Source organism: Eleutherodactylus coqui, chromosome 9 (assembly GCF_035609145.1).
Source record: "Eleutherodactylus coqui strain aEleCoq1 chromosome 9, aEleCoq1.hap1, whole genome shotgun sequence".
NCBI lineage: Eukaryota > Metazoa > Chordata > Amphibia > Anura > Eleutherodactylidae > Eleutherodactylus > Eleutherodactylus coqui.
In genome coordinates this window covers 119229989-119256631 of record NC_089845.1, presented here as the reverse complement: position 1 = coordinate 119256631, position 26643 = coordinate 119229989, and the positions used below count along the sequence as shown (strand labels likewise).

Below are 26643 nucleotides of genomic sequence, written 5' to 3'. Positions count from 1 at the left end.
ATGGAAAAATTGGTTGGCACATTCTTGTTATTTTTTGTTTTTCTTTGACACATGCACCTGCAAATGTAGACATATGTGGTATGCAAACCTAGAGATAGTATGGCTACATGTTAAATAACTGATGTCTTCACTTGTAATTGTATTACCTGCTGAAATGGAATAAAAACTTTGCTTTACAGATTGAGTGGCGCTTTACAATTCTATCTATCGATCTAGTAGACATTTTTTTTGCAGAGTATACCTTGTCTGCTTGAGTGAAAATGCAAGTTTATGTCTAAAATGCACAAGCATTTGTTGCTTATTATGACTGATGCAAAGCTGCATGGAGGTAGTTGTATGCATACATTAGGCCTTCACACGAGTGACAAAGTCACGGGAATTTAGTTGCGTTGCTACAAATCACATGTATGTGAAGCCCATGCTTTCCCATGGATTAATTCACACACATGAGGGTTTGCAGCCTGCAACATCCTGACACAAAAACATTGCGGGTCCGGCGACAGCATGTGACCTGCAAGGTTTTGTAGCCCATGTTTCCCTATTGAGCCTTCCTCTCTATTGCATAGCATTGCATGAAAACGCGATAGGAAATCCTACTATCAAAGCCCTAATCTAAGCCCTGGTTGCAGGAAATAAAAATAGTATACATAACCTTAGAAGCACTGTCCGAATCCACTGCATCTTTCCCAGCACTATTCTCCTTCATCTCTTCTAGCCGGGGATGGAAAATGCCATAGCATTACATCATACTGCTATCGGGCAAGCAGTCTATCAAGCCACCCCACAGACTCTTCTCCTGGGTGGCTTGGTGGCCAGGAAACCTCAACAAGCACCTCCAGGTCGCCTCTAATGGCGGCGGTAAGCAGGAGACAGCCAGGCTCCATACATACACAAGCCTCTTCAATTGAGCCAGCATTACAATGGTCCCTACTCCCTTCTTCCTCCTTCCCCCTCAGCCAATCACTCATCATCCTCTTTTCCCAGCTAGAGGGATTGAAATATCCACCCCAGCAGCAGTGGATTTGGAGGAATGAAACTGGAAGGCCCATTTAACCCCTTTAGTTGCACGCCCGGAAATTTTCCGGGACGAGCTCCACTACCCATAGTGATATATACCGAAAGATTTCCGGGCTATGTTTCACTATGGGACCTGCAGAACACAATGCCATACGCTGTGTCATTGTGTTCTGCCTGCACAGACCCACAGAGAACAGTGCAGGGCTTTAAAAAAAGAAGCAGGGAGCTATAACCGATCTGCTGGCAACTTTCCGCTTTTTTTTATACTACTGCACTAATTACAGGTTGCCACGAAGACCATCGGCTTGTCAGAAGCCGGCCTATGGTCCCACGTGGCAGGGCGAGCTGGTGATCCGCTGTCAGGTGATAGCCAGGCACCAGCTCTTACAGCGGAGAACAGAGAAAAACTCTGATCTCCGCAGTTTAGGCAATCTGTGTGACTTTTGGAGATTGGCTTCTAGCTTCATTCATTGGTGCATTTAACATGTAAGTTTTTATTGCTTATCTTTTTATACAATGTAAGTGTTACTGCATATCATACTTGAAAAAGTCACGGTCATCGCGATGAAACGCGTTGTATGCTATATATAGTTTTATACATTAAATATCAAATTATCTTTCAGTTCTCTTGAGAGGTTTTTCTTCCACAGGAGTGCCGGGTTCCTTTTTTTTCATTTTTGTTTTTTTGGGTTTTGATGGCCTCCCACACTTTCCGCCTCTTTGGGGCGGTGAGTCAGGATACTTCCATTGCATCAACTAGACTAGTCTTCGGTTCACAGTGATGGCTTTCATCTTGTGTTATCAGTCTGTTGAATAAGTCCTCCTGGTTTCCATGGCACATCGTCAAAAGAGCCTGGGACTCATTTTTGCTTCTGGAAAGGTGTGAGCAGCTGGGAAACCCAGCAAGCGGATACCTTATACATATGAAGATGGTCTTGGATGAGTTTTTTAACATGGACCTCACACTAATCTTGACATTTTGAGATAGGTCATAAATGGTTATGCAGTGATTTTCCAAAATGGCAGCCTCAACTTGCTGGATGGTGTGCATCGATAGCAAAATGGGGTCACCCTGGCATTGCACCCATTTCCACTGGTCCGAACACATTTGAATTGATGATGCCAGTTGTTGTGTACATCATATAGTAGGGAATCTTCCCCCATAAACCTCTTTCATCTCATCGAATGTCTCCCTTGGGATGTGGCCTTTCAAGTAAAGGGACTTTATGACTGCTCTGTATTCCACTGGGCCCATTATCAGACCTTGCACCACGTCAGCACCTGCAAAAGAAAAACGGTTATCAGTTCATTGTTGCAAATTGGCACATAACATTATATCATTACACATGAACAGTTTCAGCATCTTACAATAAATAGTAGTGGGTCACAGGGTAATCTTTAATCAGCCAATGCAAACTTAGTAATCTTCATATCTGTGGAGACCAATTCTGTCTGGTAGGCATTCCGTAGCTGTAGTCATCTAATAAAACTGTGTATATGGTAGTGTGATTAATTAATATCTGGTCAAATGCTTATTTACTGTTTTGCCGACAGAACTTGTGAGACGTGTCTTATACCCCCCCCCCCCAATTAAAATCTTTCAACTTATTTAGTTCTGGCAACCAGGAGGGGGGTATCCCAAATAGTTGCATATTGTGTGCAGCCCTCGATCCCCACAATGCCTCCTGCCCTCCACCAGAGTTTATGCATTAAAGAGATTGTAGGAAATTGTTGGGCATTGCCCTTGACTCTATAGGCCTCTATATGCTGCATCTGCAAGGTCAGAAAAAATGTAATGGAATTAGGTATGCCAACCTGCCTTCTTTTTTAACGTTGTTTTATTAAACACTAAATGAATTTGGTATACAGGTACATTCCATATATCATTGTTGGTGTTATGACAATAAACTCAAATTACATAGTTCTTATTTGTTACCAAGTATTATTTACAACTTCTATTGTCTGTTGCATGTATCTCATGCACCATTGTAATAGAACCTTTTCCAATCTTCAGATGACAAATAGCGAACCAGTCTGCATTAGTAGTAGTTTGCTTTTTTGTTGCTATAAAGTACTAGTGCGAACATGTGGTAGTACAGGTATCTACCCAAAGATCTCAATTTTGTTTAAATTTAGCTGGGCAGCCTCTGTGCTGATCAACAACCTTTTCATATGGCAGCACAGTAGCTTATCCATCCTGAAGCGGATGGGGACAAGTCAGCCATCTATTTCAGAGCAACTGCTTTCTGAGTCAAAAACAGCACCTTCTTTAACTTTTTCCAATCCAATTTGTATCCTGGTTTTCCAAGGGGGCTTACTCTTTTTCTGCCGTTATACAACGGCGCTATATGCTGGTTAAAGCCAGTACTGCATGAGGTGACACATTGGATAGGCTCCGACAGCAGAGAGGCTGGCAATATACAGTAAGAGAACCCCGATGGACGTCTTCCAACATCGAAGCTGTACAGCCCTAAATCATAATGTCTTAAGACATCAGAGAGTGGATTTGGAAAGGGTTAAAAAGATTTGTATGTGAGGAGGCCACTGTTCTTCATCCACTAGACCAAATATTGCTATTTTGGCATCCAGAGTAATTGTGTAGGGGGGAGAAAAGCCCCGATACAAATGCTCTCATCTCACCTCCTTCCAGAAATCCCTGATGTAGAAGCATCCCATAAAATACACCAGAAATCAACAACTCTACGATGACATCTGACATTCTGATGTCCATGTTCTGCCCATTTTGTGTAGTCATATGTGTGCAATATAAGATTATTGTATTATATACAAATGTATTAATCTAGTATTTACTGCTGGGGTGACTAATCTAGTATTTACTGCTGGGGTGACCCCCAAGTGGACTCTAGTATATTCTGCCAGTCTTCCAACGTTATATATGGGACAAGAGCCTGTCACTTATTTTGAGCCATTAGTGAGGTATAACTTATTTCAGTATAGGATACTCATAATTAAGTATAGGATATGAACATATTGGTCTTATATATATTTCCGAGCGTTACTACCCCCAAGCCCACCCAGAATTGAGGAACTGGTACCGAACCCATGGCGGCGAGAATAGGGTTATTCCATAATGGCATTTCCGCTATTGTGTCTTTAAAATGTTGCAGACTTGGCTAAATGCCAAACAGATAAGGCTAATTTATGTAGCGGCAGTATGCCTTGAACCTTACTGTATTCTGGTCCTTCCAGGTAGCTTACCAAGCTTTTCTCCTTTAGTGTTTCAGCTAGAAAGTGATCCACGATGGGGAGCTCTTCATTCAAGAGCCACGGTGTTAGATTTCTTAGCCGTCTCAGCAGGTAATAAAGTTTGAGATGTGGGAGGGCCATACCTGCCTCGTTCTTAGGTCTTTGTAACATGGTTAGTCTCATCTTAGCACGGCACCACCCCCATATAAAATGTTGTAAGTGTGGAATCTTGACTAGTACGTGCTGCATAATATACAAGCATTTGGGCTGAATGACCATTTTAATAAAGGGGGGGGGGGAATGTCGATAGTTTTGACTAAGGCATGTTTGTGATCACACACCATTGTTATGCCCAAGTATTTGACTTTAGACACTAGTGGTAACTTGCACCTGGTTATATATGAATCTGATTGGACTTTGCATGGTAAAACAATATTGCAGACTTCTGCCAATTCATGTATAGGCGAGAGTATTGAGAAGACGTGTCAATGATATACATGGCATGAGGAAGCGGTTGCTCTGGGTTACGGAGAAAGAGTATAATATAGTCTGCATATAGTCCAATTACATTCCCACCCCCTCTTGACAACCGATCCATGATCGTGGGAGTATCTCTTATCCGGATAGCCACAGCTTCGATGGCCAGTGAGAACAGAGCAGGGGACAATGGACATCCCTGTTTGGTCCTCCTTGCGAGAAAAAAAGGTTCAGAAGGCATACTTTTTACTTGGACATTGGCATTTGGAGATTTGTAGATGAGCTTAATCCATTTTTGGAACTATGGGCCAAATCGATGGAGGCAAGCGTCCGAAACGTTCCATTCTAGAGTCAAATGCCTTTTTGGTGTCTAGTGAAGCCAGGGCCCAAGGCATATCATATTTCCTACCGATTTAGATAGTGATCTGTACACTTTACGTATATTATTAGTCGTGGATTTACCTGGCATAAACCCAATTTGGTCAGGATGAATGAGTATTAGGATAACCTGGAACGTACTGAAATCTGACCTGACTGGCAGCTGAAAAGGATTGCAAATCCTTCTCACAGAGCTGCCGGACGTTCACATGCACAGCAGGAGAGCACAGCGGTGGACAACAGAAGATTGCTGGGGGAGCAGTTGTACGGGCAGGCGACATAGCAGCGCCTGTATAGCTGATTAGTAAGAGGGAACTGCTTCTCTCACCCCCCCCCCCCCCCCCTCCTGTTTTATCAATCAGCTGTAGGTGGATTATGCCTGGGTCTATATAGAAAATGACATTGTGGACACTTGACATTCCCACACTTGCTGAGCAGGTGCAGGGCATAATGCAAATTAAAGAACCCTGCGCACCCCACAGCATCCCAGGGGAGAGCATGCTCTGATTACAGGCAGGGATAAAAGGAGTGAGAAAGTAAAACAGCAAAAGGAAGCCAATGGACATTTATCTGTCGGCTACATAAGCTGAGGGAGCTGCCTGTATGGACTATATATTTGTGCCTAGTTGAGCACAAATGTATACACCATAATGAGACATGCCATGCAGGATCCTGGAAAGTTGAGTGACAACTAAAAGAATCATTATTACATTGTCACTCAGCTCTTCAAGGATCCTGAATGCCAACTGCAGAGTTATGCAAGCATGTATACCACATGCATTGCTATAACTAGTCAAACATGGCATTCAAGGCTCCTGGATAGCTGCATCATAAGTAATAAGATCAGCATTACCGTTACACTCCGCTTTCCTGGATCCTGAATGGCAGGTTGACAACTGGTGTAGACTTCATTCTGAGGCAGTACTACTGCTCTTTATTCCTCCTGCAATACCTCCCTGCCTGGTTCTGTTTAAATTTCAACAGTAGTGGGTCTAGATTTAATTTAATATAATCCAGAATGGTTCTTGATATATAAACCAAGTACTTTAACACAGGTGTACAAATCAAAATGGCATATATAGAGAGCAGACAGGACTTGGCCTGTTCCAGTTTTACATGGATGTGGGCAATAGTGCAGGCAGGGCTATATTCCCCACAAGGAGGGCAAGTGTCTGTCCTCCAAGAAAAGGAGGTACAACGACTCTGCTAAAGTTGATAGTAACCCACCAGCCATAGTGTCCCCATCATGAAGCACTCCCATCCTCTCTAAAGGACGGCAAGCAGATGGGCCTCACTGCTGGAGATGAGCGAATCACAGAAGATCCCTTAAAACTATAATATTTTATTTCAGTATCTTAAAAAACACATTGGGCTCGAGACAATCATCAACTGATGAAATACAGGACAAGACAACAAACAAGACACACGTGCTCATAAATGTCACGGTGTTGCCACACAGATCAATTCAGAATTCAAGGTTCAGAATTCTGAACCTTGAATTCTGAATTGATCTAGTTGTTCATTATATTAACCTATTAAGGTCCGGAACTATTTGCTCATTTAGGCTAACTTTTATATGAACAGTAACAAGTGTTTGGTCAGTCCATCAAATTGAATCAATAAACAAAAGTGCTCAACCACACCAATAAATAGACTGGGACAATATATTGTGCTGAGGTGCGACCCCAAACGATCACACTACAATACGAGATACAATTTGAAACACCGGTTTCTCTAATGGGAAAGTTCTTACGTCTCAAATATAGCTACGTAAATCTCGTGCTGTATGAATTTAGTCTCACTCTGAACTTCCCCTGTGTGGCACACCGTGACATTTATGAGCACGTGTGTCTTATCCTTGTCCTGTATTTCATCAGTTGATGATTGTCTCGAGCCCAATGGGTTTAACATATTGAAATATAATATTATAGTTTTAAGGGATCTTCTTTCTGTAATTCGGGCTTTTATATAAATTAGTTCCCTCTGCCTCTGTGATTCTGCTGGAGATGAGGGAGCATCTCTCAGCATCAGGCACCCGGCAGAGTAGTTATTAAACAATGCGATTTATTAACTATTGTTGTCGTATCTTACTGACTTCTCCTACTGCTTGCATACAAACTGACCTAGATTCTGCCTCCAGCAGGGTTATAGCTAGTGGGAGGAATTGACACTTTTTATGCTTAGTATCACCTCCTAGTGGCAGCAGCTATACCCAAGGCCTTTGCCGTGTCTCCCCATAAAGAGGTCGAGAATGAGATTTTATGGTAGGTTATATCAAAAATCCCGTTTTAAACATCTGTGTTCAGCAGGGAGATAAGTCTATAGGAGTTAACCGGTAGGGGATTTCTCTTGCTTAGGGATAATTGTAATTATGGCTTCCCTCATAGATAGGGTTAACTCTAAATCAATGTTTGGCCTTATGAAATGGCTCTAGTAAGTGTGGGAGAATCAGTTCTCCAAACTTCTAGTACATTTCCAGAGGTAAACCATCCATACATGGAGCTTTATTGTTTTGTAGGGAGGCCACTGCCTCTTGCAATTTCTTCAGACTCACCAGAGCACCGAGGAATTCTCTATGCTAACATGGCAGGCAAGGTACAGTTATAGTAGATATTCAGCAGAGGCTTTAAGAGCTTTCTTCATGCATTTGTTGGATGAAAGAGGACTGTGGATGTTTAACCCGTTTAGGACCAGCCACCGTAAATTTACGGCGGCTGGTCCTGGGCTTAGAGCACCGCCGATAGTAAGATTACAGCGGTGCTCTAAGTCTCCTGCTCTGCAATCAGTCAGAGGCAGGAACGGGTTATCAGCTGTTAGTGACAGCTAATAACCCAGAGCAGAAGGCAGGAGGGGTTTTTAACCCTTCCTGCCTTCTGCTTCCCCGATCTACAGTGCTCAATGAGCACTGTATGGGCAAAGTGAAAGTAAGAAGTACTTTCACTACGGGAGCCTCAGGGAGTCATGTGACCTCCCGGGATTCCCTGCTAATTCAGAGCTGGAGGGTCAGACTGGACCCTGGCAGCTCTGCAGGTGACTAATGTCACCACGGGGGTTGCTTTCCCCTATAACTAGGGCTTCTATGGACACCCTAGCTACAGTGGGAAAGTTTCAAATAAAGGAGGAAAAAAAAAATGTGAATGTCCCCCCAGAGGTCTTATATGACATCATGGGGGACACAGATAGTAAAAAACACAATTAGACACATAAGTAAAACAAAACAGAATAAAACAACAATACATACAAAAGAAAGAGAATAACACAAAGCAGACGCCAACAAAAACCGTCGCCGTATGCGCCCTATAAACCAAAACCATACATACTATATATCAAAATGTCCGAAACAAATAGAGGAACCCATTCCCATACTTTATTTTAGTGTAAATGTTAAAAATAATTTTTAAAAAATATATAAAATGTTAAGAAAACGATTTTTTTCTAAAGCATTTTACCCCTAATAAAACTAAAAAAAACGGGAAAAAAAAGTCAGTGAAAAAGATATAAAAAAAAAAAATAGTCCTATATGTAACGGGAGAAAAACGCAGCAAAAATTATTTTGGTAGCTAAAGGGAAAAAAAAAAATAGCGCAGTAAAACCACCACATGGGTAAAATCCCTAAAAAGTGTCTGGTCCTTAAGGTACAAAACAACTTGGTCCTTAAGGGGTTAACATATTCCCTGGGAGCTTACTCAGTGTAACTGGCAAGTGGGTACTGAATACAGTCTGGCATTGCTTTTACTAGAACTTTGAATTGTAGAAAATATAACTTAAAATTCCAAGTTGAATTAAACAATGACGATAAAGCTTAAATAAAAAGAAGTTAGATGTCAGTTTCAACCTTTTTATTTGTAGGCCTTATAGTGGCCTCAAACTGTATGTCAGATTTATGGCCAGTTATGCTCACTGCCCCTCTTCTTGGATACTTGGCTATACTCCAATCATGTATCCTAAAGCATTCTTTACTTTTCCCTCGTTGATCCCTATTAACTCTTATTGCAGCAGTAGGAAAAAAATCTACTTGCAGGAATTGGCAATCCTGGATCCTACTTCTCCATTACCAGATAAACAGTTTTACCCAAGCAAAAGAAGTAGTCCAAAAGCAAAAGCACATTGACCATCTGTGATATCCTGTTCACTTTGCGTTACATCTTGTACAAGGAAAGAAACAGCCTGAAAAAGAAAGCTACACCAAGACAAGGACTCCTAAAAGTAATAAAATTGTAAATAAAAGATGAATTTATGCAGTGGTAGTGAGAATTGTAACAGACCATAAAGAATAACTTGTGCTGCTTTTGTGATTGGGTCTGAAATTCTTTGAAGTGTACTTAACTTTTCAGAATGAACTACTTTGGTGTATTTGATTACCAGCAAAATTTCTGGCTGTTGGAGTTGTATATGGAATTTTTCACCAAATTTTCCCCTCTGCATGTTCTAGGTTTAATTCTCAGCCTTCTCCAGGCTGGTGGTAGATTAGCTATTGTGAGGTCTCCTATATACTGCACACAGAAGGAAAGGTAGAGAATCAGAATCATCATCTTTCTCAAAAGCAGAAGCAGCAGCATGGAGGACATTATAGTGAGCAGTGTTGCTGTGAATACAGCATTCAAGTGTGATAAAACACAAGAATCTGCAGCACCATCTCTGTGAGAGTCTGTTTCCATCTCCTTCCAACAGCTACTTCCCTTCATAGGCCAAAATGGTCAGCATGAAATAGTAACAAGCAAACTCCTATTCCCTATAATCGGTCTTTGCTGATCGAGACGGATTTCACATAACAGGCAGTGAACAAGTTAACTAGTAGCCAGAGCTTTAGACACACTTTTCTCTATTTAGGTAATTTGCAGTTCTGCTACTCTTCACATTCGCCATCACATGAGCGAGCACAAGTTTGTTTAAAGAAAAAAAATTACCATTTAATGCAAATCTCTGAAGTATGCCACATGTAAAATCTAGTTCTTCAAAACAAAAACCTAGACATTTGTTGAAAGGGGAATGGCCTAAGTGAGAATATGCGTTTTCTGCATTAATAGGTGTTGTGCCAAGATATGAATTGTAGCCCCCTATACAAACTAATGTAAGGAGGATCTAAAATGCAGTTATTCAGGTTTCACTCCCCCACACTACTACCCCTCTCCTTTTTGTTGTATTACTGTTGTCCATAGTCCGGTGCTGCAGAAATTCCATGGGTTCCTGGTTGAGCATGTGCAGATGTCCACAATCTTCCCTTCACATCCATTCTATTTCTTCTGCCGCGAGACAGCATGTATGTGTTAAGAGTCACGCCTGCTCCCAGCCAATTAAAGAGGCACCTTGTCTGGATTCACTTCAACTCACTGGCTGATTTAGTGGGTGAGCGATGAAGGAAGATCGCATTAGACATGGCTAACTCTACTTCCCCGCAGTGAGGATACCTAACCAGTCAGCCCTCTCAAAGCAGCGCAGTCCAACTGTAGTAATGTTCTTTTCCTTGGCAGCAGTTCTTCCTTTCCTTCCCAGGTGCCCTGGGAGCTTGCATGCATATTCAAAGAGGCTCCTCCTACATGTCACATAGGAACCTGTCTTTGATCACAAGAGCTGCTAAGGACAGTGAGACTTTGCAGATGTGAGGGAGCAGGCCAGTGGGTGCCCGCCCTGGGGTTGAGAAGATATACAATGATGGATATAAATAATTTTCTGCTGGGGAGAGTGAGGAAAGGCAATATACTGTGTGAGGGAGATTATATATTGTGTGTGCATTAGCTGATCATTGCCCCTTAATGTATTTGAAATAGAATAATGCCCCCCAGAGAAATCTGCAGCGAGGTGGCGCTGCTTTAATAAAAAATTATCCCCCCCCCCCCTCAAAAAGTAATTTAATGTGACAAAATCTGCTGTGAAATTGACAGGAGCAAAATTCTTCAGTTTGCTACAAATTTACACTATGACTCATTTCAGACAGCTAGATTAGCTTTACATTAGTGTCCATATTACGGTCAAAAGTACTAGCCTAAGCATAGATAATACCGATGGTGATAGTTCATTTGATTAAACCCGCCATCCATCAACAATTTTAAAGTGAAAGCTAAAATGTAGAGGTTTAATGTGTAGAAAAAAAACCTACTCACCTTACTAGGCTCCTGACACTTACATTGCAGCAATTACCTGCTTACTCCCAACATGGTATCTGTCTCCTGGCCTTACCTGATGACTTGTCATGTTAACCTGGGCTGGCTTCAGCTCTCACAACCCTGTCATGTTTCACAATCTCTCACATGTGTACACCTATACATACCGGTATGTATGGAGGCATTTACACATGTAAATAGTTGCAGTGGCATGAATAAATAACATGGGCATAACCTCTGTGTATCATTTTATTGATCCCACTTGTCACATTCTTTAGTAGACTTTAGTTATAGATGGAGAGGACGCTAGTGGGAGGATCACAGCACACCCAAGATTACAGTGTGCTCATTGTAATTGTTTTTAGTACCTCACAGCTCCAGGACCACTCAGAGGAGGGTTTTAAAAGGGCCAGCTTCATCAGTCATGGAAGGTACCAAAATAGAAGAACAGGTGGTTAGTGAATATAGTTACTGCATTATGATGATGTTACTTTTCTGCCAAATGGAAACTAAAGTTACATATAAAATCAGACTAACAACATAATACCTGTTTCTTCAGTTAGCAAGATATTTTATACACCACTCCTACCATTAAAGCTACTGTTATATGAAGGGAACAACATTGATCATCTTGTTACGATGACACCTGTCAAGAGATGGGATGAATTAGACCACATGTGAAATTACTTCTTGAAATTGCTGTGTTGGAAGCTGGAAAAATTGACAATTTCTGAGCAACTTTGATTTAGGAGACACTATGATGGCTAGGCACCTGCATCAGAGTAGCTCCAACACTGTAGGTCTTGTGTAGTGTTCCTGATATGCAAGAGAGGGTGAACAGAGTAAAGGAAAAAAAAACTAAAGAAAATCGGTGAACCCAAATGACAGGGTCATGAGCGCCCAAGGTTCATTGATGGACGTGGAAAGTAAAGGCTGACATGTCTGCTCCAATCCCAAAGGAGAGCTACTTTAAAGCACACTGCTGAAAAAGTTTATGCTGCTATTATAGAAAGGTGTCAAAACACACTTTCATAGCTTCCTGTGTAGCCACAGACTTGTCGGAATACCCATGCTGTCCAACACTGGCAGCTCTTACAATGGGATAGTGAACATCAGAACTGAACCATTGAGAAATAGAAAAACCAAAAAAAGTGACCTTGTCTCATCAATTATGTTTTCTTTGATATCAGATAGATGTCGAGTCCATGTGCAACACTTTAAGTGTGGAAGAAATATCATCAGGATGCACTATTTGGAAGGAGGCAAGCCAGGGTGCTCTTGGCAATGTTCTCCTGGGAAACTTCTGGTCCTGGCATTTATGTGGCTGCTACTTTGACACATACCACTTACCTAATCATTCTTGATGATTAAGTATATCCTTTATAGCAATGGTATCCCCCCTCACAGCAGTCACCCCTTTCGGCAGGAGGATACACTTTGCTAGTGGAAAAATTGCTCAGGAATAGTTTGTGGAACTTGATAGGATTTAAAGATGTTGATTTGACCACTAACATCTCCAGATCTCAATCCAATCCAGCATCTGTGGGATGCACTGCGAAAACAAAGTCCATGCATCAGTTCTGCAATTGACAGGACTTAAAAGGATCTGCCTTTAAAGAACTGATGCCAGATGGCATAGGACACCTTTAGAAATCTTGCGAAGGCTGCACCTCAACAGGTTAGAGCTCTTTTCGTGGCTCAAGTGAGGGTGGCGACAATATTGGGCAGGTGATTTTAATGGTCTGGCTCCTTTGCAGCAAATGTACAAAGTACTTGTGCACAGAGTGTTTTATCACTTTAGCTGTACATTCATTCAAAATTCCTCCAACTCATTACATAGGTCATTGCTCTGAGGAGATTGGATGATGATGCATTAATATACAGGTTATTCTTGGACCCATACTACTCGTACTGAGCTCACAGTGAAAGAGGGGAAAAAGAAGAGTGGGGGTTGGGGAGGGGGGAAAAAGAAGAGTGGGGGTTGGGGAGGGGCACACCAAAGCCTGGGCTATACCGTGGATATTTTAGCAGACGATCTTACAAGGCATTTATATCCATGTGATATTTACCATAAATTGACATTCCAAAAAAAAAAAGTGGACTTAAGATCTTGATTCTTCATCCATTTGTAGTCCATGTTTTTCTGACTTATCTTGCTTTCAGCAGCAAAATGGATCTGAAATTGGCTGCCACTGTCCACATTATGTCCAGGTTGAAGATATAACATCTGCTTAGCTTGGGTCCAACATTATGTGCAGTTCCATTTACCAATTGCATTCTTAGGAATGTGCTGAAAAACTTAATCACACCTTTTAATTATCTTTCTGCAGCTGTTCAAAATTATGCCATTTGCTGTACCTCACTGTGCGTTTGTACATCTAGCATTTGAGGTATTTTTACAGAGAGAACTCTATAACCCTCAACTTGACCAAGTTCAATTGACGCAAATTCCATTTACCAGTTTCAAATATCTTCAACTCCGCTTACTCATCATTTCACCCAGTAGTCAACTTTACACAGATGTGCCTCATTATTTGCCACTATGTATTGAAATGTGAAGATAAGGGTGAAATATCTTGACCATGTCACATCACAATAGCAGTGACATAAATGATTGTACAAACATCATTTTCAGCCAATTTTAAAAACAAACCGATCACGGATCTGGTAAGGTAGCAGTGCAGTTTTTAGAATTCCCTGAAAACTCATGCCCTAAATCCAAAACAAATACTAACATTTAAACAAAGATATAGTCCACTCTATGTAAAAGATTCCTTGCTACATACAACTATGTGTTCTCCAAAGTGTTGCCTGTCATTTCCATTTTATATATCTTGACATTGCTGCTGATCAGAAAAGCCTTATAAAGCCAGTTTGCATTTCATCTGCAAAACATATCCTGGGTTTTGCCACTTCACAGCACGTCAACAAACTGCTTAGAATTCATAGAACTTTAGCTGAAATGTTCTCCAACACAATGCCATAAATGAGTCTCTCAGCAGGCCTTCAATTCTGCTAGATTTCACAGTTTATGTATCACTTCCATAATCCAAATCTTGTAGTTAAACACCGAACAAGGAATTGACTGATATAAAATAAGGTGGATAATGCTCTTATTATTCAGGAATTGCTGAAATGGCAAGAGCAGAATCCTCAAGAAAAAAAAAAAAAGTCTTCAAATTTGCAGTTGTCCAAATATAAAGTAAAAAAAACCCAAATACTAAATGTCTCAAACAAATTACACAAGTGACCAAAAAAAGGAAGCACAAAATGGAAAGGAGAAAGAAAAAAAAAGAAAGGCCACCGATGCCTGGTACCCATTACAGCAAATATCACAAAGTATAGTTTAATCACTACTCAACTTTCAGCCATGTATATTGCAGAACAATATCACAGGCTACTAATGCACCTCTGCAGTTCACATCAGTAAAATGCTTAAATACCCTAAATCTGCAACATCACATTTTATCTAAATGTTTTTGGAAAAATTAAAAACGGGGCTTCGCAATACCATTGTTAAAATGTAGAAACCTATATTTTTAGTCCCAAATAAAACGCCTAGAAATACACCTTGCATTTTACAAGATATACTTACAAGAATGGTATATTCACTACTTGATTTCTAAAGAAATTTCCAGACATACTTGCATGGTTATAGGTCAACATTTTAATCCAAAAACGAATATAGAACAAGCATAACTGAAGACAAAATGTGGAATGTGTTCAATAACAAAAATTAATTTTGCTTCTCGTTGTAGCCAACTGTTTATAATGAAAAAGTCCAGACTTCTAAAATAAAAACTTTCCAACTACTGTGAAATACTGTCATACATCTGATACATGGTGGTAAAAGGGAATTTAAAACCAAATCCATACGGTCCTCTCAGATCCTAGTCAAGGTCAGAGTAATTTTCCGTGATCCAATAGGTCTTTCACTAAGCTCATTCACGGCAGCCATTGCTTCATCGTAGTTGCCAGAACAGACAGTAGCATGTCCTGTGGCCATTCCTTTTGTATTAAATTTTATATCTACGGAATCGCGGATGATGTTATAACCATAGAAAAAATCTAAAATTTCTGCATTGGTAATAGTATATGGCAGGTTTCTCATGCGTATTATTGCTCCTACAGACCTGCCTTCAAGACTCTGGCGAGAAGCTGATAAAGAATGATCATATTCAATATGATTGTTTCCGGTGTCAAACCTGCCATAAGACTCATCTCTACCACCATACTCCATTGGATAAGAACCACGTTGCCTTTCTGAAGCACCTTTAAACTGCCTACGGTCATATTCAGGGAATCCATAAGACCTGTCATGAGCTTCTGGTGGTCGATTTTCCATGTATTCATTTCTATATCCTGGTGAATGTGTCATATGTGATTCACCTGGAGTATTAGTGAAAGCACCAAACTTTTTCATCTGTTCATCAGGAATACGCCTTAAAAGAACTTCTGTCCCCAAAAAACGTTGACGATTCAATTCTTCAGCATGCATAGCTTGTTCTTCAGTTGGGAACCTTACTAGAGCTTCTCCCAATCCAACTCCTTTGCTATCAAAAAGCAAGATTATATCATCTTCATGCACAAGAAATCCAGTAAAAAACTTTTGAACCTCAGTTTTAGTTACATCGAAGGGAAAATTCCTTATGTATATACATCTCTTTAGATTTGATGGCTCTCTCCTTGAATAATCCTCATATGTGCGCTCTTGCTTTGGTGGGGTTTGTGTTTCATATGATTCTATTATTTCCAACATTGCTTTCCGAGGGATAGGATTGATGAACAGTGGCCGACCCTTTATGTTGCTTTTGTGTAAACTAAGACACTTCTCGTATTGCCTCTCACTTCTCAACATGACAAAGCCTTCCCTTGTCCTGTTGCCATACTTATCAACCAGAAGTTTGATCTGTGAGTCCGCCATATCAGGTTCTCCAAAAAAATATCTAATGTCATCGCTATCTACACTATATGTTAAATTTTTCAAATGCAGATAAAGCTGTTGGTTTTGTGGTGATCTAGACCGGGTTCGCCTTCTGGATTGCTTGGGGTAAGTTTCACTAACTGTACCTCCAGCCTCCACCCACTTTTGTTCAGTCGTTTTCGATATGGATATAAACCTGCTACCGATATATTCATTGTTAAAATTCATAGCTCCCTCAGCATCCCTTATACTTCCAAATTTCACAAAGGCATTTCCATTCTTAAGCCCATTTGGTCGCAAAACAAAAAGAATATCAGTTACATCGAGGCCTTTAAAAAACTGTCTGATGACATCCTCCGTTGCACTGTATGGTAGCCCAAATAAAAAAAAATAGAGGTCATCATTGGAAAATTTCTCTTCTTTTGTGTTATATTTCTGGATATAGGTTTCATTATGTTTTGACCCGCTGCTGTTCAAATCAGCATCGTAATTCTTTTTCTCAAATTTATTTTGATTGGGTCCTCTCTTCATCACTGAAGATCGATTCATATCACCAGAAGGTGGTACAGCTAGACGCTTTAGATTCTTGTTAGCTTTACGGCTTATTTCTAGAGTATTCTGCATTTCCGTCTTGCTGCTCAGAAAAAGCTGAACACGCGAGTTCTTAATGATACCTCCAGTACGACTCATGGCTCGTCTGGCATCTTCATCTGTTGCAAATATAACGAATGCATCACCACGGTTTCCACCAATAATATGCACTCCTCCATCAGGAATTTGCAAACCAGTAAAGAAATGCCGAATATCAACTGAACCAGCAACAACAGGAAGCCCCTGTAAGCGGATCACTACAGCCATTTTTACGTCTGAAAGAATGTCACCTGAAAACAGAAGTGCACAACAGAAATTGTAAATACATTGTACAAATCACATATATAACAAGACATTTAGGCCGGGCTCACATGGGTGGACCGGATTCCGCATGCGGGAGGCTCGCAGTGGATTCCGGCTGTGAACCTGGCCAGTGACCCTACATACCTGAATTAACTGTAATGAGGATGACCGTGGCAGCTCGCGGTCTGTCACGAGCAGTACAATTTTTTTTCTCCTTCAATATTTGTATTTCCCGTGCTGTCACTTAGCAATGACGCGGGTACCCGGTTAGTTGCATATAGGCTGTGGGTCGGGCAGCCTCCATTGACTTCAATAGAGTCCGTCCGCAGCAAAATAAAGCATGCTGCGATTTTTCCTCTGCTGGCAGAACACGCAAATAGCATATGTGAGTGTGAGCGAAAAAGCAAAAAGGTACATGCTTTTCTTTGTCTGCGTTTTATCCCAGACACCAGTTGCAGATTCTGCAATTGGGATACGCCAGTGTGAGCCCGGCCTTTACCTGTGCAGTACATAAAGTTGTTTTGTCACCTAAAAAGGGTAGCACAAAGCAACTTACAAAGATCTGAGAAAAAGCAGGGTAACGTGATATCCAAGACAATTGAACACAAACAAAAAATGTACAACCTGATTACATACAAGTACACACAGGGGTCAAACAGGTGGGGGATTTAAAGCATCATGCTGCCCGCAACAACCACGAAGCTTTCAGCGATCAGCCTTCAAGTTCACAAGTCTACCTCACTATCTTCTTACCTGTTTAAATTTTGAAGCTCTTTTGGAATTTAACTGTAAAAATAAAAACAAAAAACATATATAAATTTCTGGGAAGATGCAAGAAAAAAAATGTACACTGCAAAGTCTCTCAAGTAACAAAACAGGGCAAATTCAGATGAGGCGAATTTGTATCATAGATTCTGTAGCACACATTTGTCAAAATTTACAGTTGAAAGCACCATTCACATGTAGTGGAAAAAAAATCTGTGGATTTTCATATCAGCAGCATTCTCATTATTTTGTAAAGATTCTGCAGATTTTAGCCCTATGTTAAAGCTGATTTAGACGCAACGTTTTTCGCTCAAAAATCACTCAAAGCAGTCTTTTGAGCAATAATCGTTGTGTCTAACTGCACTGACATCGCGCAGTTTTAGTTAAGGAATCGCTGATCGTTGTCTTTCAGCATGCTGTAAAAGACCAATCAGCCTTATCAGGAATTCACAGTGGGATACAGCTGATACTGTTGTTTCAGCTGTATCCTGCTCCCTGAACACAGGCAGGGTATGAAGAACAAAGCGTTCCAGCTGTGTTCTGCATCCCCCGCTCAGTGCACTCATCTGTATAACAGTCAGGCGCTCCGAGCAGAGAACAGCTGGATGCAAAAGACAAGCGGCCCTGCTTGTCTTCTGCATCCCCTGCTCGGAGCGCAAAGCGATTGCTCAACGTTTGAGCGATCACCTTGCGCTTAAAGGCACACAACGATTATCACTCAAAAGACATCTTTTAAACTATAATCGTTGTGTCTAAACCAGGCTTAACTCGTACTCCAAAATCACCATGAATTTGTATCAAGATGCACAGAAGAATTTTTCCAGCATGTATAAATTCAAATAGTTCTTCGAATAGCTTTATAACAAAACACGTATTGCTGCTCACTGAGGCTGGGTTCACACAGGCAGTTCTGGAAAGTGTTCTAGCGAGAAAAAAAGTTATTAAAATCTATATATCTATGGGTATGCATATATAGAAATAGAAGGGAGTTGGCAACTTTATGCCCAAAATACACAATGGGGCAGATTTTTTTTTGTCTAAGGCTTCATGCCCACGGCCGGGTCGGAATTAGACTGTGAAGTCAGACCCTGTGCCCCGGCATTGACCCCCGCGTACCTGTCTTGAAGTCTTCTTTCTGCTCTGCAGATGTGCCAGATGACACACTGCCACACATGCGCAGTGTAGTAAGTGGCATCCGCTGCGACTTGTCATGGGACGGACGGCTTCCATTGACTGCAATGGAAGCCATCCGTGCGAGGCTCGTACTAGAATAGGACATGCTGCGATTTCCCCCCGCGAGCGGGGGGGAAAAAAGAAAAAAGAAAAAGGGGGAAGAAAAATAAATTTAAAAAAAATAAAAAAAATCGCTGTTGATTTCCGCTCGCGGGCATGGAAGAGCGTTTTCCATAAAATCTCCTATGGGGAGTATTTGCTGCAGGATCAGGAGGCGAACTCCCGTTTCGGACCCCACAGTGCAAATACAGCCATGTGCGTTGGACCTTATTAACAGTTCAAACCTAGACTAGACAGTCTTAAAATGTGCCAGGTTTATTACATTCGCTCAGCTTAATGATACATTTGAAGACTGTTTAGTCTAACCTTATACCAAATATGACTTTGCTTAGTTTATGCAGAACATTGAACCAATTTTTGGCAGTGACATTCAGGCCACACTTCCTTTTTAATGAATAAATGTCTCACTGTAAGACAGTGAAAAAAAAAAAAAGCATCCGCGGGTCCTCTCACACATGAATGCGGCACAGCGATTTTACTTTCGCTTTCGGACGCAGCTCTCTGCGGCCAACAGCGTGTTTTAGTTCACCCTATCATTATGATGGGCGATGTGGTGCACTAAGCGGCCAAAGATAGTGCAGACAGCACTTGAAAAATCGCCGTCCAGCGGTTCGATCAAACGCATATCTGCGAGGCCCCATTAATTTCAATGGGAGTGTTATATCGCGATTAATATGACGTTCAAAAGGCTGCGTTTATCGCGGTAAGAAGCATATGTGTAAGAGGCCCCATGCACATAGTAAATGTGGCGCAGAACACATTTGACAGTTTTATGCACAGAACTATCAAATTTTCATGATGCTTAAAAGCATACCCAATTTTCAGAATAAGCTGGCGTGTGTGTACATGAGGAATAGCACTCTTTCTGGCCATTACATGACCTATAACCTGCTTTTTCCCCCATTTCCTACTGTGCAGGCTGTATATCTGATTCTCCATACTCTCAAGACTGTTGGGAGAAGCTGCTGCTGAGCTGTTCTATACATTGTACACAGAGAATTACAGTGATCTTGCTTTCTAAATGCCTATTACAGACACATAACTTCGTCAGGCAGGAGCGTACAGAAGGATTTAGCAATGAATGTGTACAAACAGAAGACTTCCCCATTTAATTGTACTTGCAGCCCTTCATGCCTCAGTCTTTCCCTTCTCAATCTACCTGCAGACAGTTCAATGATCAGGACGACTCATCTCCTGCTCTGGAGGTGCTTTTAGATGGAACGATTATATCGTTCAAATGAGCAAAAGGGAATGATAAATTGTTCAGTCTAAACACAGCCAACGACTGGATCAAACTAAAATACAAAGTCACTGTGTGTGTAGAATCCCTTTTAATAATGTCTGGTGAAGCGAGTGTACATGCATGCTAGAAGGAAATAAAAATTCCCTCAAAAATCCCCTAGAATCCATAACATTTGTTGCATGTAACACTCAATGCATTATTGCGAGAGGCTATGTAAAAGGACTAGAGAGGAGTGAGCACCCAAATGCTCGGGCCCGCGTTATTCGAGTCGAGCTTTTCGTAAAATTCGAGAGCTCTACTCGAGTAACGAACCCCATTGACTACAATGGGAGACTCGAGCAATTTTGTATGTGGAACGCCGGGTCCCGAGCTTTTTTTTTTCTCCCTTGGTGTGTCTCTCTCTGACCAAAAATTTGCAAATGACGCGCGCTGTGTCGCGGCAGGGAGGGGGCAAAAGCTGGGGCGGGGTCAAACGTGATTTGATGCTCGTTCGAGTACGCTAATACTCGAACGAGCATCAAGCTCGCCAGAGTATGTTCGCTCAACTCTAATAAGGACACATATTATACAGTGGTCCATTCTAACCACCCACATTTTATTGCTTCACAAAGCAGAAAGTATGAATGGTAGGAAAGTGAAGCTACAGGAACATACAAGGACAATGCTGCCTTCCAAGAGGTGGAGCTGGAGAGGCACTGTTCCATCTTTCCATTTGCATATTTCCCCAGAGGAAAATGCATGGCCTTATCAGTCTCCTCACGCACCTTCTAGCTGCTCTCCTTAAGGAGAAATGATACCCTTCCCGACCCACGTCATAGACCTCTCACTAGTCAAGCCACAATCCTACTGCACAGTGATAAGGGGGCAAAAACCATGTCTGTGTATGGTTTCCCTGGCTTAGGGCTCCGGCTCATGGGCGGATATTTGCTGCAGAATCCAGTCGGCATCTGCACCCGTTACTTCCTACGGAGATCTGCTGCTTCCTACCCACAAGCAGAGATAAATTGTGAGGGGAAAAAAATAAAAATCGCAGCATGCTCGATTTTCATGCGGATTCCATTGATGTTAGTGGAAGCTGTCTGACCCGCGGCCTGTCCTTAACCCCTTAGTGAGGGCGCTATCGTAAAACTACGTCCTGCTGTTGCAGGATGTGTATGGAGGGAGGTAGCGCCGCTATCTCCCCCCATACAGCGCGGGCGTCAGCTGTTTATTACAGCTGACACCCGCGGGCAATAGCCGCGCTCGGCCGTTCGCGGCTATTAACCCTTTAAATGCCGCTGTCAATTCTGACAGCGGCATTTAAATCCCCCGAACGCTGTTTGGGGGTCCCGCACGGCCCCCCCGTGGTGAGATCGGGGGAGCCATGCAGGTGTCATGGCAGCCGGGGGCCTAATGAACGGCCCCAGGGCTGCCTTAGCAGACTGCCTATCAAGCCATCCACACAGGGTGGCTTGATAGACTGCCTGTAAAAAAGCAGTATGAAGTAATGCTATAGCATTAGGTCATACTGCAGGAGCGATCAAAGCATCGCATGTTAAAGTCCCCCAGGGGGACTTCAAAGTAAAGTAAGAAAAAAAGATCAATAAAGTTTTTTAAATTGTTAAAAAAAAAAAAGTTATAAAAGTTTAAATCACCCCCCTTTTGCCATATCAATTATTTAAAAATCTAAATCATAAAATAAAAATATGTATTTGGTATCGCCGCGTCCGTAAAAGTCCGATCTATCAAAGTAGTGCATTATTTTTCCTGCACGGTGAACGTCGTCCGAAAAACAAAATAAAGAATGCCAGAAATACACTTTTTTAGTTACCCTGTCTTCCAGAAAAAAATGCAATAAAAAGCGATCAAAAAGTTGTATGTATTCCAAATTGATACTATCGGAAACTACAGGACATCCCACAAAAATTGAGCCCTTGCTTAACTACATTGACGGAAAAATAAAAAAGTTATTGCGCGCACAAAATGACTGCAGAAAATAATTGAAAAAAATTAAATATCTTTAAAAAAAAAATACAAGTACTACAGCAAAAAAAAAAAAACTATATAAGTATCGTAATCATACGTAGACCCATAGAATAAAAATATCAGGTCGTTTTTGTTGCAGTTTGTGCGCCGTAGAAACAGGACGCACCGAAAGATGGTGGAATGTCGTTTTTTTTTTTTCCAATTCTCTCCGCTAAGAATTTTTAAATAAATAGTGCCATTGAAAAATACAACTCATCCCGCAAAAAACAAGCCCTCATAGAGCGACTTCGATGGATAAATAAAGCAGCTACGATTTTTTAAAAGGGAGTAGGAAAAAACAAAAATGGAAAAAAGCTCCGTCACTAAGGGGTTAATGAACATTGTGGACATGCTGAGGATTCCGTGCCCTCACCTTTCAAAAATAATGTTGGGGGAAAAAAAAAAATCTGTACTGCGCATGCACGATGGCGAACCTCTGGGTTCATCAGTCAGACAAGACGGCTGAATGACCGGTACGTTCAGATGACGCTGCTGCCAGAACCGGATTTCCGCAAGCATAATCCGGCTCTGCCGTGTGTAGGAGGTCGTAGGCCTCATGTCTACGGGCCCGCATGTTTTCCCCATGCCGAATCCTACAGCGGATTCCATCCGGCCTGCAGACGTGAGGCCATAAAATAAATGATACTTACCTGTCCAGACGCTGCATGGCTCTCCTGCGTGGAGGCCAGATCTTCCTTCTTCTGCATGACAGATGTGCTCGGGATGCATGCGCAGTGCCGTCTTTTTTTTTTTTTTTTATAAACTCCTGCTTTTTCACAGCTGCGTCTGTACCGCAGATCCGGACGGCTCCCATTGGCTTCAATGGAGGCTGCAGGAGCCATCCGTGTGGGGAAAAGTGGAGCATGCTGCAGTTGTTTTTTCCACGCTGGGGAAAAGGAGATCCGCAGGCATTTAATTACCTGCGTGTGTCCAATGATTCCCTATGGGTGCAGAAGCTCCACACACTTTTTAAAATTACATCTTTGCCATGGCCTTAGGCTGCCTGTCTGTGGCCATGACGGAGTATCGCTAGCAATAGTCCGCCGCAGGGGAGAGCACTGACAGGTCTCTGCGATGAGCCATCTGACAGGCTCACCGCGGCAAATCGCTGCATGCCACGACTTCAATCCCACGAGCAGCGTATTGCTATGCTCTCTGCTCATAGACATCGGGCTGCACTTTCCATAGTTAGCCTATTGAAAGCGTGTCATGCAAGGTCCGCAGGCGATTTATCGCCACGATTCTCGCAAGAACACCTCGCCCGTGGACAGCAGGCTTTAGGCTTATAATTCCTTGTCGTTGCTATAATGCTTGTCTGAAAAGTCTAACATTGACCTGCAGGAATGCTGCTTTACAATAGTCGGCGCTGCAGTTATTGTTCCCCCTTCCCATTTAAAAAATTTGACCCACTATTAAACTCCATGTGTCCCACTTGTAGCAAAAAATATCCAGTCTGTACTAAATTTCTGGCCAATTTCTCTCAAATATGTCCACTGTTACAGTAGCAATCTTATCATGGATGCAGGCGTGCAAAGCCAGGGGATCATTCACTGTATTCGTGAATACATAATCCTTCACGTAATTCCAGAGGAAGACTTAGGCCTCATGTCCACGGGGAAAATCAGGCCCGCTACGGATTCTCCATGTAGAATCCGTAGCAGGTCCCTCCTGCCCCGCGGACATGAGGCATAAAAATAAGAATTAACTCACCTCTCGCACGCTCTGGATCTTCCCTTCGCTGCGGCTTCATCTTCTCTCCGTCCAGCCGGATCTTCTTTCTTCGGCCCGGCGGATGCGCAGGGCATGTCGGTTGCGTGCCCCACGCATACGCCGGCCCGAAGAAAAAAGATCCGGCCGCGACAGAGAGAAGATGAAGCCGCGGTGAAGGGAAGAACCGGAGCAGGTGAGTAAATTCCGATTTTGGTCTCCCGCACGAAAATGGAGCATGGGCCAGATTTTTTCATGCTCCATTTTTTTAAAAATCACTTTTATTGACGATCCGCGGATATTTACCCGCGGGTGGTCAATGCATCCCTATGGGATGCGGATCTGCGGGCAGGAGAAGAGTTAAAATCCGCTGCGGATTTTAATTCTTCTTTTGCCCGTGGACATGAGGCCTAAGATCTGGTGAACCGGGCAACCACCAAGTTGGTCCGCGGCATTCAATCCAGCGATACAGAAGGGTATGTACATTTTTTCTGTCCGTATTTTTTAGTGACCAGGGGCTTCTTCACATGGGCGCGATTTCGTGATAATCACAGTTGAATAACGGGACTAAACAAAACCATTGATTTCAATGGTGTGGTTATCAGCGACATTCCCGTTCGTTAATAGTACGGGCAACGAAGATAGGGCAAGACCTATCCTCCCACTTTTTTTGTTTGTTCAAACTCGCGGAGTTGAATGGCCTGATAAGGGGGTGGAACCTTGTGAACTCCGCAACTGCGCTCCGTAGCGGCAAGTGTAGTTGCGCATTTTTGGCCGTGTGAAAATGCCCAAAATATAAACAGCAGAGACCCATTATATTGTTGTATCAGAGGGGCGGTTTTTTTCCTTTAAACCTGCACTAATGGGTTTATGGAGGGGGATATAAAAATAAAAAAAATTTTAAAAAGGGGCTGCAAACACGCATTAGCATCCATGTGCTCCATTTTTTTTTGTTCCCCGTTTTCTGTACATGTAACAAAACTGACATCACTTGGGCCTTCTTGCTCTTTGCTCGTGCGTGTAAACTGGAACTCAACCCCCCCCCCCTCCTCCCCCCCCCAAAAAAAAACCACACAGCAAAAAAAGTATACAACACACACACTGAAAACTGAGTTTTTTTTTCGAAAACCAAAATTGCAGAGGGGTGTGTGAAAGGGCCATTACTGAGGTACGGGAACCACCCGCACCCCAATATTTAGCAGCCGCATCTTGCTGAAAGTTGATGTTGGGTTGCCCCTAGAAACCAATCGCCGCAGAGCTTCCCTTAGGCCGGGCTCACGCGTCCATAAACGTAAACCTCTACCCACAATGGCGCACGTACCCGGCGCCAATCGCCAATGTAGTTGCGTATGGGCCCGCGTACATATGCGCCCATAGAAGACGGACTATCTTGCGTATATATGCGGAAAAATAGAACATACTGCGGTCTTTTTTTTTTGCTCTTGCGTATTATGGAGTTCCGACAAGCCAACATGAGCGGAACTGCGAAACAATGTAATCGATTGCCTGCAGGTTACCGCATATCGCACGGGCGTAATAATACACTGTAATCATACGCCGGCCTTATACTGGTGCGGTAAAATGAAAGCTGAGCGGCGGTAGGTTGCTACGGGTAACCAAACCATCTTACTACTAGTCAGGTTGGATAAACAAGGCCCCGAATTTCCATTAATTTAGTGCTAATTACAAGCTGGTAACAGAGGAGGTTGGACCAGAACACCCCGTATAACCTCCATACAGCCCTCTGAGGTAACCTCCACCATATAACACTGCCTCACACATCCCAGCGCAGGGCAACAGCTGATTGCCACACGTGCAAGCACTACAAATCCCAGCACAGGCTTCTACCACCACAGTCCCTTAGAAACGGCACCAGCTTAGCTTCCTCACAGAAAAATGGCGGGAAAAGGATGTCCACAATCCTCTTACCGTTGTTTCGGCGACCCGTTCTCCTAAACGGAGCTATTACACAACCCGCAGCTCGTATTCACCACCTATTACACCTCGGCAGGGATAGTAGACAAGCACACCAACAACTAAACATCTACTTCAAGACCTCCCAAGATGGCGGCTGATCCGAGCCCTCGGAACGCATATTACCCTTTTCAGCCGCAGTTCTCCGGCGCAGCGCATTCAGCCAATCAGCTGGCTGGAATCGGCACCACGTGACTACACAGCGTGCACTACACACTACAGTTAAGCAGACGTGCACTACACTTAAGCAGCACGGGGTTAGGGTATAGGGTTAGTGTTTAGGGTTAGGTAACCCTAAACCTAACCCCGTGCTGCTTAAATGTGTGTAGTGCACACGGCTGCTGAAGGCAATCCGCGTGCACGCTGTGTAGTCACGTGGTGCCGATTCCAGCCAGCTGATTGGCTGAATGCGCCGCGCCGGAGAACTGCGGCTGAAAAGGGAAATATGCCCTCGGAACGCCTAGAATTTTCTTGGTTGACGGGCAAGTGACGTCACGCAGCAGGTATTGGCGGGCAAGCAAGAGTCGCTGACAGAGCGCAGACATTTTGCTGGTTTGCAGCCTCGGCGGTATGTGATAGTATTGTTAGCATTTATGGCTTACCGATCGTATTTCTTTTAGGAATGACAGGTAAAGGCACTAGACGCGGTTTTTGAGGGG

At 42.6% G+C, this 26643-nt stretch overlaps 1 protein-coding gene across 4 annotated transcripts; it reads right to left on the bottom strand.

The window, feature by feature from the left end:
• Window positions 1-1495: 1495 nt before the first annotated feature.
• On the bottom strand, window positions 1496-26100 carry RBM12B (RNA binding motif protein 12B). 4 transcript variants are annotated; one of them, XR_010786626.1, is made up of 4 exons: window positions 25940-26100; window positions 17752-17784; window positions 11549-11593; window positions 1496-2298 (listed from the first exon to the last, which is right to left on the bottom strand). XR_010786626.1 is itself a non-coding variant. In XM_066578408.1 (3 exons), exon 3 carries the CDS (start codon window positions 16960-16962, stop codon window positions 15064-15066), a length of 1899 nt encoding a protein of 632 aa, XP_066434505.1. In that variant the 5' UTR covers window positions 16963-16985; window positions 17752-17784; window positions 25940-26100; the 3' UTR covers window positions 14820-15063. The 4 variants fall into 4 exon arrangements, 2 of the variants coding, with proteins under 2 accessions (XP_066434505.1, XP_066434506.1); XR_010786625.1 differs by lacking the exon at window positions 11549-11593; XM_066578408.1 differs by lacking the exons at window positions 1496-2298; window positions 11549-11593 and adding an exon at window positions 14820-16985.
• Between the last annotated feature and the right edge of the window lie 543 nt (window positions 26101-26643).

Coding starts and splice junctions, on each gene's coding strand:
- RBM12B (XM_066578408.1), bottom strand. CDS start 16,962: ATGGCTGTAGTGATCCGCTTACAGGGGCTTCCTGTTGTTGCTGGTTCA.